Below are 14,673 nucleotides of genomic sequence, written 5' to 3' on the forward strand. Positions count from 1 at the left end.
ACTCATCGGGATATCTCACTCTTCATTCAGAAACTGTTCACCTGCTTTCCTGTAATTATCAACTGAAGGAACCACCTTACTGATTTTATAAGAGAAAAATAATCAAGACTTTTGATAGCTGCGTACTGTTGTTTGTTTTATTAGAAACAAGTCAACGAACGTTTCAGCACAAAATTCAGACATAGATCATGTTTTGGAATATTTAAAATTGTGGCCTCTTTCAGCGGCTCAGACAGTAACACAAGTAGCAGCTTATCTTTCCATATCTGTTTGGACAATAAAGAAAGAAAGAATTACATTTTTATAGCACCTTTCACGACCACAGGATGTCCCAAAGTGCTTCACAGCCAGTGAAATACTTTTGAAGTACAGTCACTGTTGTAATGTAGGAAATGCAGCAATATAGAAAAAGGATCTCCAGTAACTGTTCTGCAGTGTAAGAGTCTTGAGATACCTTGGATTTACGGTGGCAGCATTTATTCACAGCAGATTCTTGGATCCTGGATTCAATTGTTGAACTATACAATGTAAATTGCTCAAACAAACCATCACAGAGTGATTGCAAATCAGGATGTGAAGGGAGGGGATTTTTGTGGAATTTCAGACCTATTAATGTTGTAGCATTTGTAGCTTCGATGTTTGGACAAATTAGCTACACAATCAAATCTGGCACAAAATCACCCATAATATAAACCAGAACTGTATGTGGTTGGGAAGATGCTGAGGAGATTAATCCCATGATTTGGAAGACCAATTGCCAAGTGTCTCACCTCACAATGGTTGCACACACCATTTGGGATCAGACAAGGGAAATTCTGGAGTGAGACTAACAGTGGTTGTGGAGAGGTCTAAGGCTGCACTCGTATTTCAGCTGAAGTTCGAAAAGTATCAGAAAGGCAGACATAAAGGGAGTGAAAAATGGGTTAAAAATTGATCTAAATAATTAGTAAATTAAAGCACTTATATAATTCCAGATAGCAGATATATTAGTTGATTTATTTTTTAATGATTCCTCTCTTAAAAGTGGCATTGTTATCCTAGAAGCCAACACACAACCAATGGGTCCTATATCAGGTGCAGTAGGAATTGGCTGTCTCAAACCAAACCTTTTCTACTGCCTCTTTCCCAAGCCCCCACAGTTGGTGTAAACGCTTCCAGCCAGTTCTTCCTGTGGTCAGAAGGTACTCTTCATTTTCTGGATAAAGCAGAATATTATATCTTGCCATCACCAGCGATTGAGAAAACCTGCAAAGAACCAGCAAAAACACAGCGTCTCGCTCCTCCGGGAGTAAAGGGGTCACACTCTCAAAGCCTGCAAGAACATGGCCCCCAACACTTATGGGATTGTTGCTCTCGAGCATCATATACATTATGGATATGGCCACGTCATATACACAATAACCATAACTCATGTCACTGAAGTCCAGAATACCAGAAATTTCCAACTCCTGGTGCGGGAGAGTCGGGTTGGAGTGATCAGCCGATGAATGAACGGGTTTCACTAGAATGTTGGAATGGCTGAAGTCTCCGTGATTAATGCCTGTTAAAGATACAAATGTTGCAATATTTTATCGTACACACTATGGACAACCCTTAAATTATAATTTAATATGTAGCTCTATTAAAAGTCTTGTATATAGCAGGCACTTCTTTAAGCATCACACTTGCGTCGTCACACATTATCCGTCACACTTTACCGTATCGTCTCACTCACTGTGAGCAATGCCACGGGAGTTCGGCTGGAAATACATTGAAAACCTTGGCCCTGATATTCCAATGGGGAGCCAGGGCAGATGCCAGGGGAACTCCTGCACTGGAGGGGAATTGGGGACGGAGCCCAGATTTCTACCCTGTTCAAAATGGGCCGAACAACAACAAATTGCATTTATATAGCCCCTTTCACAAACTCAGGACACCCCAAAGTACTTCACAGCCATTTAAGAACTTTTGAAGTGTAGTTCATGGCCGCAAATTTGTGCACAGCAAGATCCCACCATCAGCAATGAGAAAAATGACCAATTAAACTATTTTAGTGAAGTTAGTTGAGGGATAAATGTTGCTCAGAACACTAGGGAGAGCTCCCCTGCTCTTCTGGATGGGATCTTTGATGTCCACCTGAGAGGGCAGACAGGACCTTGGTTTAACGTCTCATCCGAAGGACTCCATCAGTACTGCACTGTCAGCTGAGATACTGCACTCAGGTCCTGGAGTGGGGGTTGAATCCATGACCTTGTTAGTCAGAGGGAAAAGCTCTACCACTGAGCTAAAGCTGATAGTGAGCTTGGACTGGAGTCTTGGGTAGACCAGACCAGGTAGGGGTGACAGGCTCCCATCAGCTTTTCTGGTGCCATCCCATAAATGACCAGATTTATGCCATTTAATTGCACAATTTGCCATGGTGGAGTTTGAACTGGTGACCTCGGTTACTCGGTCAGCTCCTTAACCATTGGTAACTGGCAGTCTGCTTCACCCCTCCCCTACTGTGTACGGAAAGAAATCTTTCTAATCTCAAGTCTTGCTTGATGTTTGTTAATTCCATATTTCTGTCCTCTAGTTATGTCCTCGCAGCCCAAAGTTAAATAAACTGCTTGCATCTGAATTACCCATTCGATTTCCAGTTTCAAGAGCTGGATCATGTCTCCTCTTCATCTTTTGCCCAATGAAAATAAGCTCAGACATGCGGAAACATTTTTTTAATGCAGCGAGTTATTACGATCGGGAATGTGCTGCCTGAAAGGGCGGTGGAAGCAGATTTAATAGTAACTTTCAAAAGAGTATTGGATAAATACTTGAAGGGAAAAAATTTACAGGGCTACGGGGAAAGAGCAGGGGAATGGGACTATTGGATAGCTCTTTCAAAGAGCCAGCACAGGCACGATGGGCCGAATGATCTCCTTCTGTGTTGTAACATACTACGATACTACGTGCGGTGACTCCAGTCTGATGTAGATTCTTAGTCTTAATCGCAGACTCCAAAGTACTGTCACAAAAATCAAATCAACAAACGAGACAGCAACATTTCTGAGAAGTGCAAAAATAATAGGGCAGTAATCATAGAGGATTTCAACTACCCGAATATTAACTGGGATACAATCAGTGTGAAGGGTATAGAGGGCACAGAATTCTTCAATTGCATTCAGGAGAACTTTTTTAGCCAGTATTTAGCAAGCCCAACAAGGGTGGGGGGGCAGTTCTGGATTTAGTTTTAGGGAATGAAGTTGGGCAGGTGGAAGGAGTATCAGTGGGAGAGCATTTTGGTGGTAATGATCACAATTCAGTTAGATTTAGCATAGTTATGGAAAAGGACAAAGATAGAACAGGAGTAAAAGTTCTCAATTGGGGAAAGACCAATTTTACGAAGCTGGGAGGTGATTTAGCAAAAGTGGACTGGAAGCAGCTACTTGAAGGTAGAGCAGTGGGAGGCATTCACGGAGGAGATACTGAGGGTTCAGAGCAAATATGTTCCCACAGAGAAAAAGGGAGGGACTCCCAAATCTAGAGCCCCTGGATGTCAAGGAGCATACAGGGTAGGATAAGGCAAAAAAGGGAAGCTTATGTCAGACACCGAGAGCTCAATACTGCAGAAAGCCTAGAGGAGTATAGAAAGTGCAGGGGTGAAATTAAAAAGGAAATTAGGAAAGCAAAGAGAGGGCATGAAAAAATACTGGCAAGTAAAATCAAGGAAAACCCAAAAATGTTTTATAAATACATAAAGAGCAAGAGTATAACTAGGGAAAGAGTAGGGCCTATTAGAGACCAAAAAGCAAACTTATGGTGGAGGCAGAAGACATGGGTATGGTTCTTAATGAATACTTTGCATCTGTCTTCACAAAAGAGGGGGGTGCAGAGATTGTAGTTAAGGAGGAGGAGTGTGAAGTATTGGATGGGATAAACATAGTGAGAGAGGAAGTATTAGGGGGTTTAGCATCTTTGAAAGTAGATAAACCGCCAGGCCCGGATGAAATGTATCCCAGGCTGCTAAGAGAAGCAAGAGAGGAAATAGCGGAGGCTCTGACCATCATTTTCCAATCCTTCCTACAGGCGTGATGCCGGAGGATTGGAGGACTGCTAAAGTTGTGTCGTTGTTTTAAAAAGGGAGAAAGAGATAGACCGAGTAATTATAGGCCAATCAGCCTGACCTCGGAGGTGGGCAAATTGTTGGAATCGATTCTGAGGGACAGCATAAATCGTCATTTAGAAAGGCACGGGTTAATCAAGGACAGTCAGCATGGATTTGTTAAGGGAACGTCGTGTCTGACTTACTTGACTGAATTTTTTGAGGAGGTAACAAGGAGGGTCGATGAGGGAAACGCATTTGATGTAGTGTATGTAGATTTTAGCAAGGCTATTGCCAGGGTCCCACATGGCAGACTGGTCAAAAAAGTAAAAGCCCATGGAATCCATGGGAAAGTGGCTAGTTGGATCCAAAATTGGCTCAGTGGCAGGAAGCAAAGGGTAATGGTTGACGGGTGTTTTTGCGAATGGAAGGCTGTTTCCAGTGGGGTCCCGTAAGGCACGGTATTGGTCCCTTGTTTTTTGTGGTAGATATTAATGATTTGGACTTGAATGCGGGGGGCTTGATCAAGAAGTTTGCAGATGATAGTGTGGTTGATAGTGAGGAGGAAAGCTGTGGACTGCAGGAAGATACCAATGGACTGGTCAGGTGGGCAGAAAAGTGGCAAGTGGAATTCAATCCAGAAAAGTGTGAGATAATGCATTTGGGGAGGGCAAACAAGGCAAGGGAATACACAATAAATGGGAGAATACTGAGAGCTGTAGAGGAACAAAGGGACCTTGGAATGCATGTCCACAAATCCCTGAAGGAAGTAGGACAGGTAGATAAGGTGGTTAAAAAGACATATGGGATGCTTTCCTTTATTAGCTGAGGCATAGAATATAAGAGCTGGGAGGTTATGTTAGAATTGTATAAAACATTGGTTAGGCCACAGCTTGAGTACTGCGTACAGTTCTGGTCACCACATTACAGGAAAGATGTGATTGCACTAGAGAGGGAACAGAGGAGATTTACGAGAATGTTGCCAGGGCTGGAGAATTTTAGCTATGAGAAAAGATTGGATAGGCTGGGGTTGTTTTCTTTGGAACAGAGGAGGCTGAGGGGGGATTTAATTGAGGTGCATAAAATTATGAGGGGCCTAGATAGAATGGATAGGGAGGACCTATTTCCCTTAGCAGAGGGGTCAGTGATCAGGGGGCATAGATTTAAAGTAATTGTTTGAAGGATTAGAGGCGAGCTGAGGAGAAATTTTTTCACCCAGAGGGTGGTGGGGGTCTGGAACTCACTGCCTGAAAGGGTGGTAGGGGCAGAAACCCTCAACTCATTTAAAAAGTACATGGATGCGCACTTGAAGTGCTGTAACCTACAGGGCTACGGACCAATTGCTGGAAAGTGGGTTTAGGCTATGTAGCTCTTTTACGGCCGGCACGGACACAATGGGCGAATGGCCACCTTTTGTGCCGTAACTTTCTATGATTCTAAGAAGAAACGAATGACAACTTGGGGACAGTGAAGATTCCCTCTTGCTTTCTCCTGGCCTCATGTGGAAAGTGTTAAGATCTGTAGGGGTAGAAATTAATATTGGACTGTAATACAAAATGGGCGGAATCGTATCGGCCACCATTGATACGCCCGTCTGATATTCAATTCCATTGACTGCAGAGGGTCTGAATACCAAGCGGGGCGTATAATGGGCGGCCCAGGTAATACCACCCGTTTTGCACTGTCGTCCAAGAGCAATCTCTACCCCGTAGGCTTCAGGGCCAAGAGAGGTGGAAACTTACTTTTACGAAACCTGCTCAAATTTGGAAGTATCTTTTCCTTGAATTGCTGAATAATTTGCTCCACAACTTGGCGATTGCTGCCCTCCTCCACTGCGTACAGGTACTTGACCAGCAGGTGAGTATTTGAAAGGCTCCAGAGGTAGTCATCTCGCTGCAGACTCTTCAGGGTAGGGTGCTGGAATTCCTAACAATTGGACAAATCCATTACTTTCTCCCCACCAATACATCAATCGTGCCGTGTGATAACAATAACTCCCATGGATTGGTGATGGAATTCTGTACAATTCAGGTTCAAAAGGTCCAAGTTCAGGTACTGACAAAGTTCATTTTTGACCTAGACGATAGGAAACAATGAGGCTGGACCAAGATGGACACCTCCCTGCACTGCAGATTAAGGGAAAACTGAGGTAAACTTACTCTACACTGCTAGCGATTCGATACAGATGTGCCCCTCCAACATCAGCATGGAAAATGGATATATATTAAAGGACACTAAACCACCAAGGTTCAGACTCCATTCCCGACTGGGCCATTTTGTATGGGTGGCACCTTCTCTCACTGGGACCAAGGAAGTTACATTGAACAACAAAGAAGACACATCTTCCTTATTGCCAAAGCTCTGGTTATAATTGCCAAACGCAGCTGTAAAATAGAAGAAAACGGTGCATATGAGGGGCAACTGGTCACTTTCCACATACGTTAGGTTTTAAAATAAAAACCAGCTAAATTCGCATTGACCAAAACTTTCCAAAATTCAGCTATTGGTGTATTAATCTGAAGGGACCCAACCTAGATTATCAGACTTTCTGTTGTTTCATGCTGGGTATGACTCCTGTGATGCCTACAGACCATATATAAGGAAAGCTTTTTAAAGAATCTTGCCGTAATTTATTTGGTGTTGTCAGGCTAAAGAAGCTCCAAAGCAGGTCTGGTTTGTTACGATCGGGGGATCTACGATCTGGTCTACATGAACAGACTGATCACACTGGATCCACTGGTGTGCCGTGCGAGACCCTTTTAAAGGATAATTCTTGAGGCAAATTACACCGACTTACTTCAAGAACCTTGTCCATTTGAGCAAGAGTTCGGCCAGCTTTGTATAAGATCTGTGGGCCTGGTGGGATTTTGGCTAATGGAATTCCTGGAAGGTAGTTCAGTAACCGGACCATGTGGGTCTTATATTCTTGCCCACAATCTGTAAAATATAAGAGCAAAGTATTCTTGTTAAATTAGTTAGCTTAATCTTTTGGAAGTTAAACGATGCCAATAGATACTGATTTCTAATTAGTTATAGTGTTTACAGGGTTTATGCAAATGTGGACATTTATAAAAAGGTGACTTACAAACTTTAATGAGTGTGTGACTGGAGTCAACCAGAACCTGAACCCAATGTACAATAATCAATAAATGATACTCACCAATCGTCTCCAATGACATAATCTTGCCATCAACGGTCGGGATTGTTGTAGGCGAGGGAAAACCTTTCTTGTTCAAAAATGTCATGATTCGTGTTTGTGCTTCAACCAAATCGGCATCTTGACTATCGACAGTGTTCAGCACTTTGAGGATGTAGCCATTACTGTGATCTCCGGTCCCCTTGGTCTCAGATACCAGGATGTGGAAGTTCTGGTCAATATAACTGGGCAATGGTTGGACACTGGAGACCTTTAGATCGTACAGCTGTCCAACCAACTCAACAGCCTGGGCTTCACTCAGTGAGGGTTTGATGAGAACTGTTTTCTCTGTGGAAGACATCTGAAAAACATCAAAATAATGAAACCGATGAAATTAGGGAATGTGATGTTCTGACAAATGCAACTTATTCTTAACTCGCTCATACATAATCACTGCGTATCATTTACTGGCTGGCAGGTCATTTATCAGGACCTCAGCTGGAGGGTGTAAAAAAGGACGCCCAGATGCAGCAGTTACAACAGCACTTACAAAAAATGCAACTATCGGCAGCCTGAAATATGGGACATGCCCGAGTAGGCCCAATGGGCCAGAATCAGATCACCTCAGAAGGGTAAGAGATATTCAACCAAGTGATGGTCCACCTTAACAGGTATGAGGGAAAATGGAAACCAAAATTTGAATTTAAAAAGCTGCAGCATTTCTTACGTTTAAAAGCCTCTTCTTTAAAGAATCTGTCTGTATGATATTGTTTTCGTTGTCGGCTCCACCCTCTTTTTGGTGTCGGCGCCTCCCTCTTCTTTCCACAGAGGTAAAAGCAAGTTTAACCCTCTGTGGTCTTGTCTTTTATGACAGGATTTTAAAGCATCCTTGCTGTGAGCGTATAAAAGATGTTCATTTCAAATTAAATATAAGGAAAACTTTTGTGCTTTACATTGGCACAAAGCATCGTTTTATTAATTTGGTCATGGCAAGTCATATATTATGCACTTGTCATGTAAGTAAATAAATAATGATATCAGATATTCACCAAGAGCTTTCCAAGGTTGGATCATGAACATATTGGTGGCCTGTCGTGATGGGATGTGTCTTGTTCCTCGGGGAAGCCAAACACCTTCGGAACAACTGGGACTGTTTTGTCACGAGTTATACCACCAATGACACCAGGCCGTGGTCAACACGGGACTCTTTGGCACATGTACCCGCAGGAAAAGAGCTTCGATTGACATGTACGGGTATCGGCGAGGGAAAAGAACCAGCTACCATCAAGTGGTATCGTCTGAGTGCGAACACCAGTAAGGACAGTGACTTGGTGCCTTTTGGCATGCTCTATCTATGGGGGACAGTAAGGATACCTTTGCGTTCCCTAATGGGACATGGACAACTACAAGCTCTCTCAATTTCCCTCAGGTCTGGAAGCGACATGCCGACTGCTACAGGTGCCCATCCAGAGGAGAAACCAGGAGGCTGTCATCCTGGTCCTTCTGCTTTAATGTAATCGAGAATGCAAAGTTGTCAGATGCAACCGCCCATTCAGCCTCTACTGGGTGCCCGCTTACGGACAAAGGTATGTTTTTGAAAACCAATGGTTTATTGGTTTTCAAAAACATATCAGACCCTATAGAATGAGGTGAGATTTGACATCTTCCCTGTTCTGTTTGATTTTTCAAAAGTTGCTCTGTTACCAGGTTTGTGGAATGAAACTTATGAGAAATTCTACCAGCAGATGTTGTGCAAGAAACTTAGACAGTTTATGGAGAGAAACTCAGGTCGGGACATAGACAAAGTTCCAAGGAATAACCCCACACCCCCCAGTAGACAGGAAAGAAAACGGGAAGTGGCTGAATGGTTGGATATAGGGGTTATAACAGGAACGGCCGCTCGGAACAGGATAGACATAGAGAGTATGTTGGAACATGATGAAGCCGTGCGAAAGCAATTAAAAGGCATTATGAAAGGGGAGAATAGGATAGTGACAGGGTCATTGTATGAACAGCAACAAGTTTTAGTGTCTTTAAAGGAGATGGTCGACAACTTTCGACAGACTCAGGAAAAGGTTAATACAATGGTCAGTGACATGAAGACATCTAAGATTCAGATCGCCAAAGGAAATACGTGCAGCATGTACTGGGCGTTTATGCTGTCTCAGGAGCAAAAGGGATTGGAAAACATTGAGAGAAATCACATCCCTTCTTTTATAACAGATGAACAGCGAGATAAATGGACCGGTGAGAATGGAGGAAACCACAGTAATATCAGGCGCCTGGGATCTTTATACCCAGTGAGACACTCCTGTGAAGACGGATCCATGCCTTTCACCTGATCAGAAGCCTTCAGAGGTCATTAAGGCGGTGACTATAGGCATCCTTGAAGGTGACATACATAAAGAATTTGTCAACTACCCAAAGGTATTGACAAAGGATGGTGAAACCTGGGTGGCACCAGATTTAACTTGCTGTACTCAGATCAAGGGGACATGGATGTGTCAGTGCGATGTCACCCAGAATAGTATCCTGGCTTGTGGTTTCACCCTAGATGAGCACTCTCCCAACTGTACTGTTAGTATTAGAAGATGGAAATCGGGACAGGCAAAGCACGGATACATGGGAAGAGGTCGCTACTGTGTGATGACATCAGACTTGACTTATCGCCATGGGAAACAGGAGAGCCCTGTACTAACACCATCATTGTGCTTTGCCCCTGAATTAGGTACGAGAGTTGTGAGTTCTGTCCTGATCCCAGTGAACATTTATAATGTTACGGAAATTCAGATGGAAATCAGTTTAAGGGAAGAAGCTCAGAAGGCAATTATACAATTTGGACATCCGATTCCACCACTGTCACTGAATCTTAAAACTCTACTCAACCGGACGGTCACATCAGGGCATCACCTATTGACCTACAACAACAAAATGTGGCCTTAGAAATCGATATTGGACAGCTAGAGGAATCTAAATGGTGGGAAATAGTATATAACGTAGGACAACATCCTTGGGCCAGAATTCTCTCACAGGTTTTAATCCTTTCTCAGTTTGTTCTGATTATAATTGTTATAATGTTTTGTGTAGTATTTTCAATGTATAAAAAGCTGAATACACAAACTTCTCTGTCCATCCGTGGACAAGAATGGTGGTACAACTATTGGTTATTTTTCAATGTGTATTGTGATTAGTAATTATTTGGTATCGGTTGGGCGGGTCCTTATTGACAAATTGAAGCAATGTGTATATATACGTCTATGTGTGTTTATGTGAACATGATGATGATAAAATGTAAACCCAAGGTGATGTTGGGTGTTTTGGGGTTATTCTCACCCTATTGATCAGAGCAGATATCTGGTCCCCGGTCTAGCCAAGGAACACTTATACCTCACGGTTCGGGGGTTCAGGAAAACGGGACTTATGCTAACGCCCCCGGTGATGGATCACGTAGCCGAATAGCACAGAGAACACACAAACTCGGTGTTTGAATTGAATTGGAATGTTGGTTTTATTATACCGTCAACGCGAAGAAAATAACGATAAAAACGGTCCTACACAGTACGTTGAGTTACACACACCCACTACAGTACTTTATCCCGATAAACTAAGAGGTTGGTGGGGACCCTGGAGACACCCATCACACACACACACACACGTATGGTCGAGGCTCACCAATCCTTTGCACTTGCAGGTCTGGATGACCGGTTCTCTCACGTGGGGTTCGTTGGTTTCGCTGGAAGCTGCTCTCCTCCCTGGAGAGCTCGGGTGAAAAAAAAAGACGAGCAGGAACTAAGAGGAAGAGAGAGAGAGAGAGAGAGCTGGAAAAGAGATAAGAGCTAAGAGCAAGAACCAGAGACAGCAAACAAGAGCAAGAGAGCAAAACAAGAGAGCAAAACAAGAGAGAGAGAGGTTTCGAGCTTCCACTTATATACCCCTCTCTTACAATAGTTTTCGTCACTTAAATGAGGCACTTCCATGCCTGTTTAAACGGTCCTTAAGAATCTTTGATGGCTTTTGATGGTCTCTCATCATGTTGCAATTGCTTCTCTCGATGGGCCGTTGTTCTACGAATTCATTCCGATGGTCGAGCACTTTCCACACAAGGCTCCCTTTTCATCCCACGTCCTAGGTGTCGATTGGTTGTGCATCAGAGCTGAGGCATGGCCCCGCCATGTCTGGATCAGTTGCCTCTCTCAATGGCCGACTGCCTCTCGAATTAGTGCTGATTGTTGACCACCTGCTGTAGGTTTTGCATTAAAACAGAGACATGTCTGAAGCAGTAATTCTCCCACATTCCACTGTGTGTGTTGTTGATTCGTCTGGTGACCTCTCACCTATCCTTCCATCTTAGGATTTTGGTCAATGGCCAAAGTTTTACATCCTCAGGGAAAAGGTGGAATTCCCAGAATTCTTACAGTGATCGTAGGTAAATATGACCCAGAGTGGGGTCTGTGAGACAAAGGGAGCCAACATTCCACAGGAAATGATAAGTCTGACATCAGGCAAAGTGATTGGGAAGATTGCAGAGACAATAGAAATGTGAATCAGACACACTGAAGACTAATTGTCAGAAACAGATAACAGAAGTCCCAAGGCATAATCAAAGGCTCAGGACATCGACACAGAATAATCATGTTACGTTAATTGCAAGAGCTTTGTTCAGACAATCAGGTAACCTTTATGATTGGCGTACACAGGATGAGTCATCTTAAATATCTGCAGCTGAACAATCCAAATTAAGATTGTGAAACAAAAACAGGACAGGCTGCAGCCTGCCCACACAGAAAGATAAGGGCATGTCCCTCCCCCATAAACTAGGTAGAATTGACAACAGTTAACCTCATAGAAAAGGTATCTGACAAACAGTTAACACCATAGAATCGATATTCAAAAGATGTCTGAAACAATGGGCACCCTGGGGGGAAGATGCCCAGGGCAGATGACATCATGGGGCTAATGTCATTAAATTACTAGAAGCAAATATGCTTCAGAATGATATAAGAACTGGCGCATCGTCCTATTAAAAGTTAGAAGCTTCTTGGGACACCGGAGGTTCACATATCCTACGAACCAGGTCTGATCATCCTGACATCTCCTAGGGACAAGCAGACTGTACAATACTTGTTTATTTGATATGACTGCACCAGATACTTGCTGTATTTCCAACAAGTATGTTTATATTATGTGTGCTTATGTAAACCCAATGTTGATAAAATGCAAACTCAAATTGATCTTAGGCAAGACCAAGAAGAAAGTTGAGGGATAAAGTGAAAATTGAACCAGAGAGGTTTCACTCAGGTTCAAGAGGAGGGACTGTAAGAATATGGTTTAAAACTAGGAATAGTCAAGTATCCCATCTTACATAGCTCGCATAGGGCTACCAAACATCTTAGCAAGAGGGTGGATATTGGAAGGGGCGGAGTCGTGTCTCGGTGTGTGAACAAAGACACTTTGTATTAGACAGAGAGTGCTGAAACTTCAGAACTATAAAACATACAAAGTAAAGAGATGGCCGTAATCACGAAGTTATAATGTCAGAAGGGGGTCTACACCAGAACAAGAGATGTGGTTGCTAAGAAACCAACATTGGTGGGGCCCTGCAAGGCCAAAAAGGGGGGCTGTACTTAGATAAGGAAGGCCACACATTCCTCAAAGGAAGAAACAGCCTGTAAACAGAGATGAAGGCTGAGGTCATTAACTACGTTACGTAAAATAGCTTATCTTGAGTTGCTAACATAGCGTCAACACGGTGGGATGACTTATGACCAGGAGATAAGACCAGAGATGCTTACATGCAAAACAATGTGCCAAATAGTATAAAGGCAGGGTATGTTCCCTCTCAAAGGTTAGAGCTCTCAAGAGGACAGTCAGAAGTCCACTGCCCCAGGCAGCCACAGAGGTCAGATCTGATCAATCTGAGTCCACAAGCAAACCAAGTTATATTAATTGCTTGCCATTTAATGTAATCTGACAACTGTATTGTAATTATTATACTGTTGTTAGTCAATATATTAAAGCTTCTTGTTTAATAACTATTCATGTCAGTAGCATGCGGAAGTTATTGTTGAAGGATTAACAACCCGTTTGTTGCGAGACAGTAACAGGAAAAATCCGCCAACAGCATATGATATGTTCTAGTAAGCTGGAGTACAAGGGTTCTTTGTTTGACCCCTTGATCTCATTACATGTACCTGGGTATTGGTCAGGTACAGTCACTCTCTGGTTCATGGGGGCAGGTGAGTGACACTGAACCCAAGAAGAACATCGAGCATCAAACCCAAAAAAACCAAATATGCAATAAGAGAATCAGGGCCTCTTGGTTTTGTTGGATGTCAAGCCAGGGGAAACATCCTCCCTGCAACAAGTCTGTCTAGCCCTGTCAGAATCAATAAGAAACGTATAAAATTCAACTACTCCATCTGGTAGCAAGTTCCACATTCGAACCACTCTCTGAGTTGTTAGACTCGAATTTTTGGAGCAAAACCAGACGGAGACGGAACTGCTGACCAAGTTAAAGTTTATTAGAAAACCTTGTGCACAAAGGGAGAGTGGCAATTGTTACGAGCTTCCTCAAGCTCGTGACTAACTCTCAAAGGAACGTCAGCACTATAAGCAACACCCACCTGCTGTGGAAGGTGGTACAGGTCTATGTAACTACAGTGGGTTTCATTGGGTGGTATAGCCTGCCACTCACTTGTCAGGGCTACCTTGGGTCGTCCCATGACATTAAATATCTCACATTCCTGAGGAGGACCCTTATCAATAAACACAAGTCCCAGACATTGAAACTACACAAAGGGTCTTGACAAAGTCCTGAGCAGCTGCTTCTATCTGACTCACTTTTGAGCTGGGGTAACCTTGGAGATATCCACCGCTCCTCCCTTTTACAGTGTGGGTTACAAGCTGCTCCCATAATGGTCAAGTATCCCATCATGCTTTGCTGCCACCTAAATGCTACATGTGCGATTTAACTGCTTATGTGTGTGAGGATAAGAGTGGCTAATCATTCTTTAATAAATATATATATATATATACACACACATATCAGGTTAGGTAAGGGGAGGCTGGAGGTTTTGGATTTCTGTTCACAAGCCTATTTTTCCAGCCCAACAGAGTAAAGAAGTTTCTCCTGAATTCCTTATTGGATTTATCAGTATCTTATATTTATGGCCTCTAGTTTTGGACTCCCGCACAAGTGGAAACATCTTCTCTACGTCTACCCTACGGAACCCCTTCATAATTTTAAAGACCTCTATCAGGTCACTCCTCTGCCCTCTCTTTTCTAGAGAAAAAAGCTCCAGCCTGTTCAGTCTTTCCTGATAGTTGTAACCTCGCAGTTCTTGCATCATCCTTGTAAATCTTATTGCATCTTCTCCAGTGCCTCTCCATCCTTTCCTGTAATATGGAGACCCGACTTGTCTTATTTGTAAGCAATAAGTATAGAATCTGAACTGTGATTTTTGACCGGCCAGAAATATCC

At 43.1% G+C, this 14,673-nt stretch overlaps 1 protein-coding gene across 1 annotated transcript; it reads right to left on the minus strand.

Moving 5' to 3' along the window:
* Positions 1 to 155: 155 nt before the first annotated feature.
* On the minus strand, positions 156 to 7,974 carry LOC137304611 (hydroxylysine kinase-like). Its single transcript, XM_067973252.1, has 5 exons — positions 7,921 to 7,974; positions 7,218 to 7,554; positions 6,855 to 6,994; positions 5,800 to 5,983; positions 156 to 1,540 (listed from the first exon to the last, which is right to left on the minus strand). Exons 2-5 carry the CDS (start codon positions 7,552 to 7,554, stop codon positions 1,071 to 1,073), a joined length of 1,131 nt encoding a protein of 376 aa, XP_067829353.1. The 5' UTR covers positions 7,921 to 7,974; the 3' UTR covers positions 156 to 1,070.
* Positions 7,975 to 14,673: the final 6,699 nt, after the last annotated feature.

This window comes from Heptranchias perlo, chromosome 38 (genome assembly GCF_035084215.1).
Source record: "Heptranchias perlo isolate sHepPer1 chromosome 38, sHepPer1.hap1, whole genome shotgun sequence".
Classification (NCBI taxonomy): domain Eukaryota; kingdom Metazoa; phylum Chordata; class Chondrichthyes; order Hexanchiformes; family Hexanchidae; genus Heptranchias; species Heptranchias perlo.

Bases quoted from the DNA above. Each gene is read 5' to 3' on its own strand.
- LOC137304611 (XM_067973252.1), bottom strand. From the start codon at position 7,554: ATGTCTTCCACAGAGAAAACAGTTCTCATCAAACCCTCACTGAGTGAA. The intron at 6,995-7,217 runs GTGAGTATCATT...TATATTTTACAG, and splicing joins TATGTCATTGGAGACGATTG to ATTGTGGGCAAGAATATAAG. The intron at 5,984-6,854 runs GTAAGTCGGTGT...TCCAATTGTTAG, and splicing joins AAATGGACAAGGTTCTTGAA to GAATTCCAGCACCCTACCCT.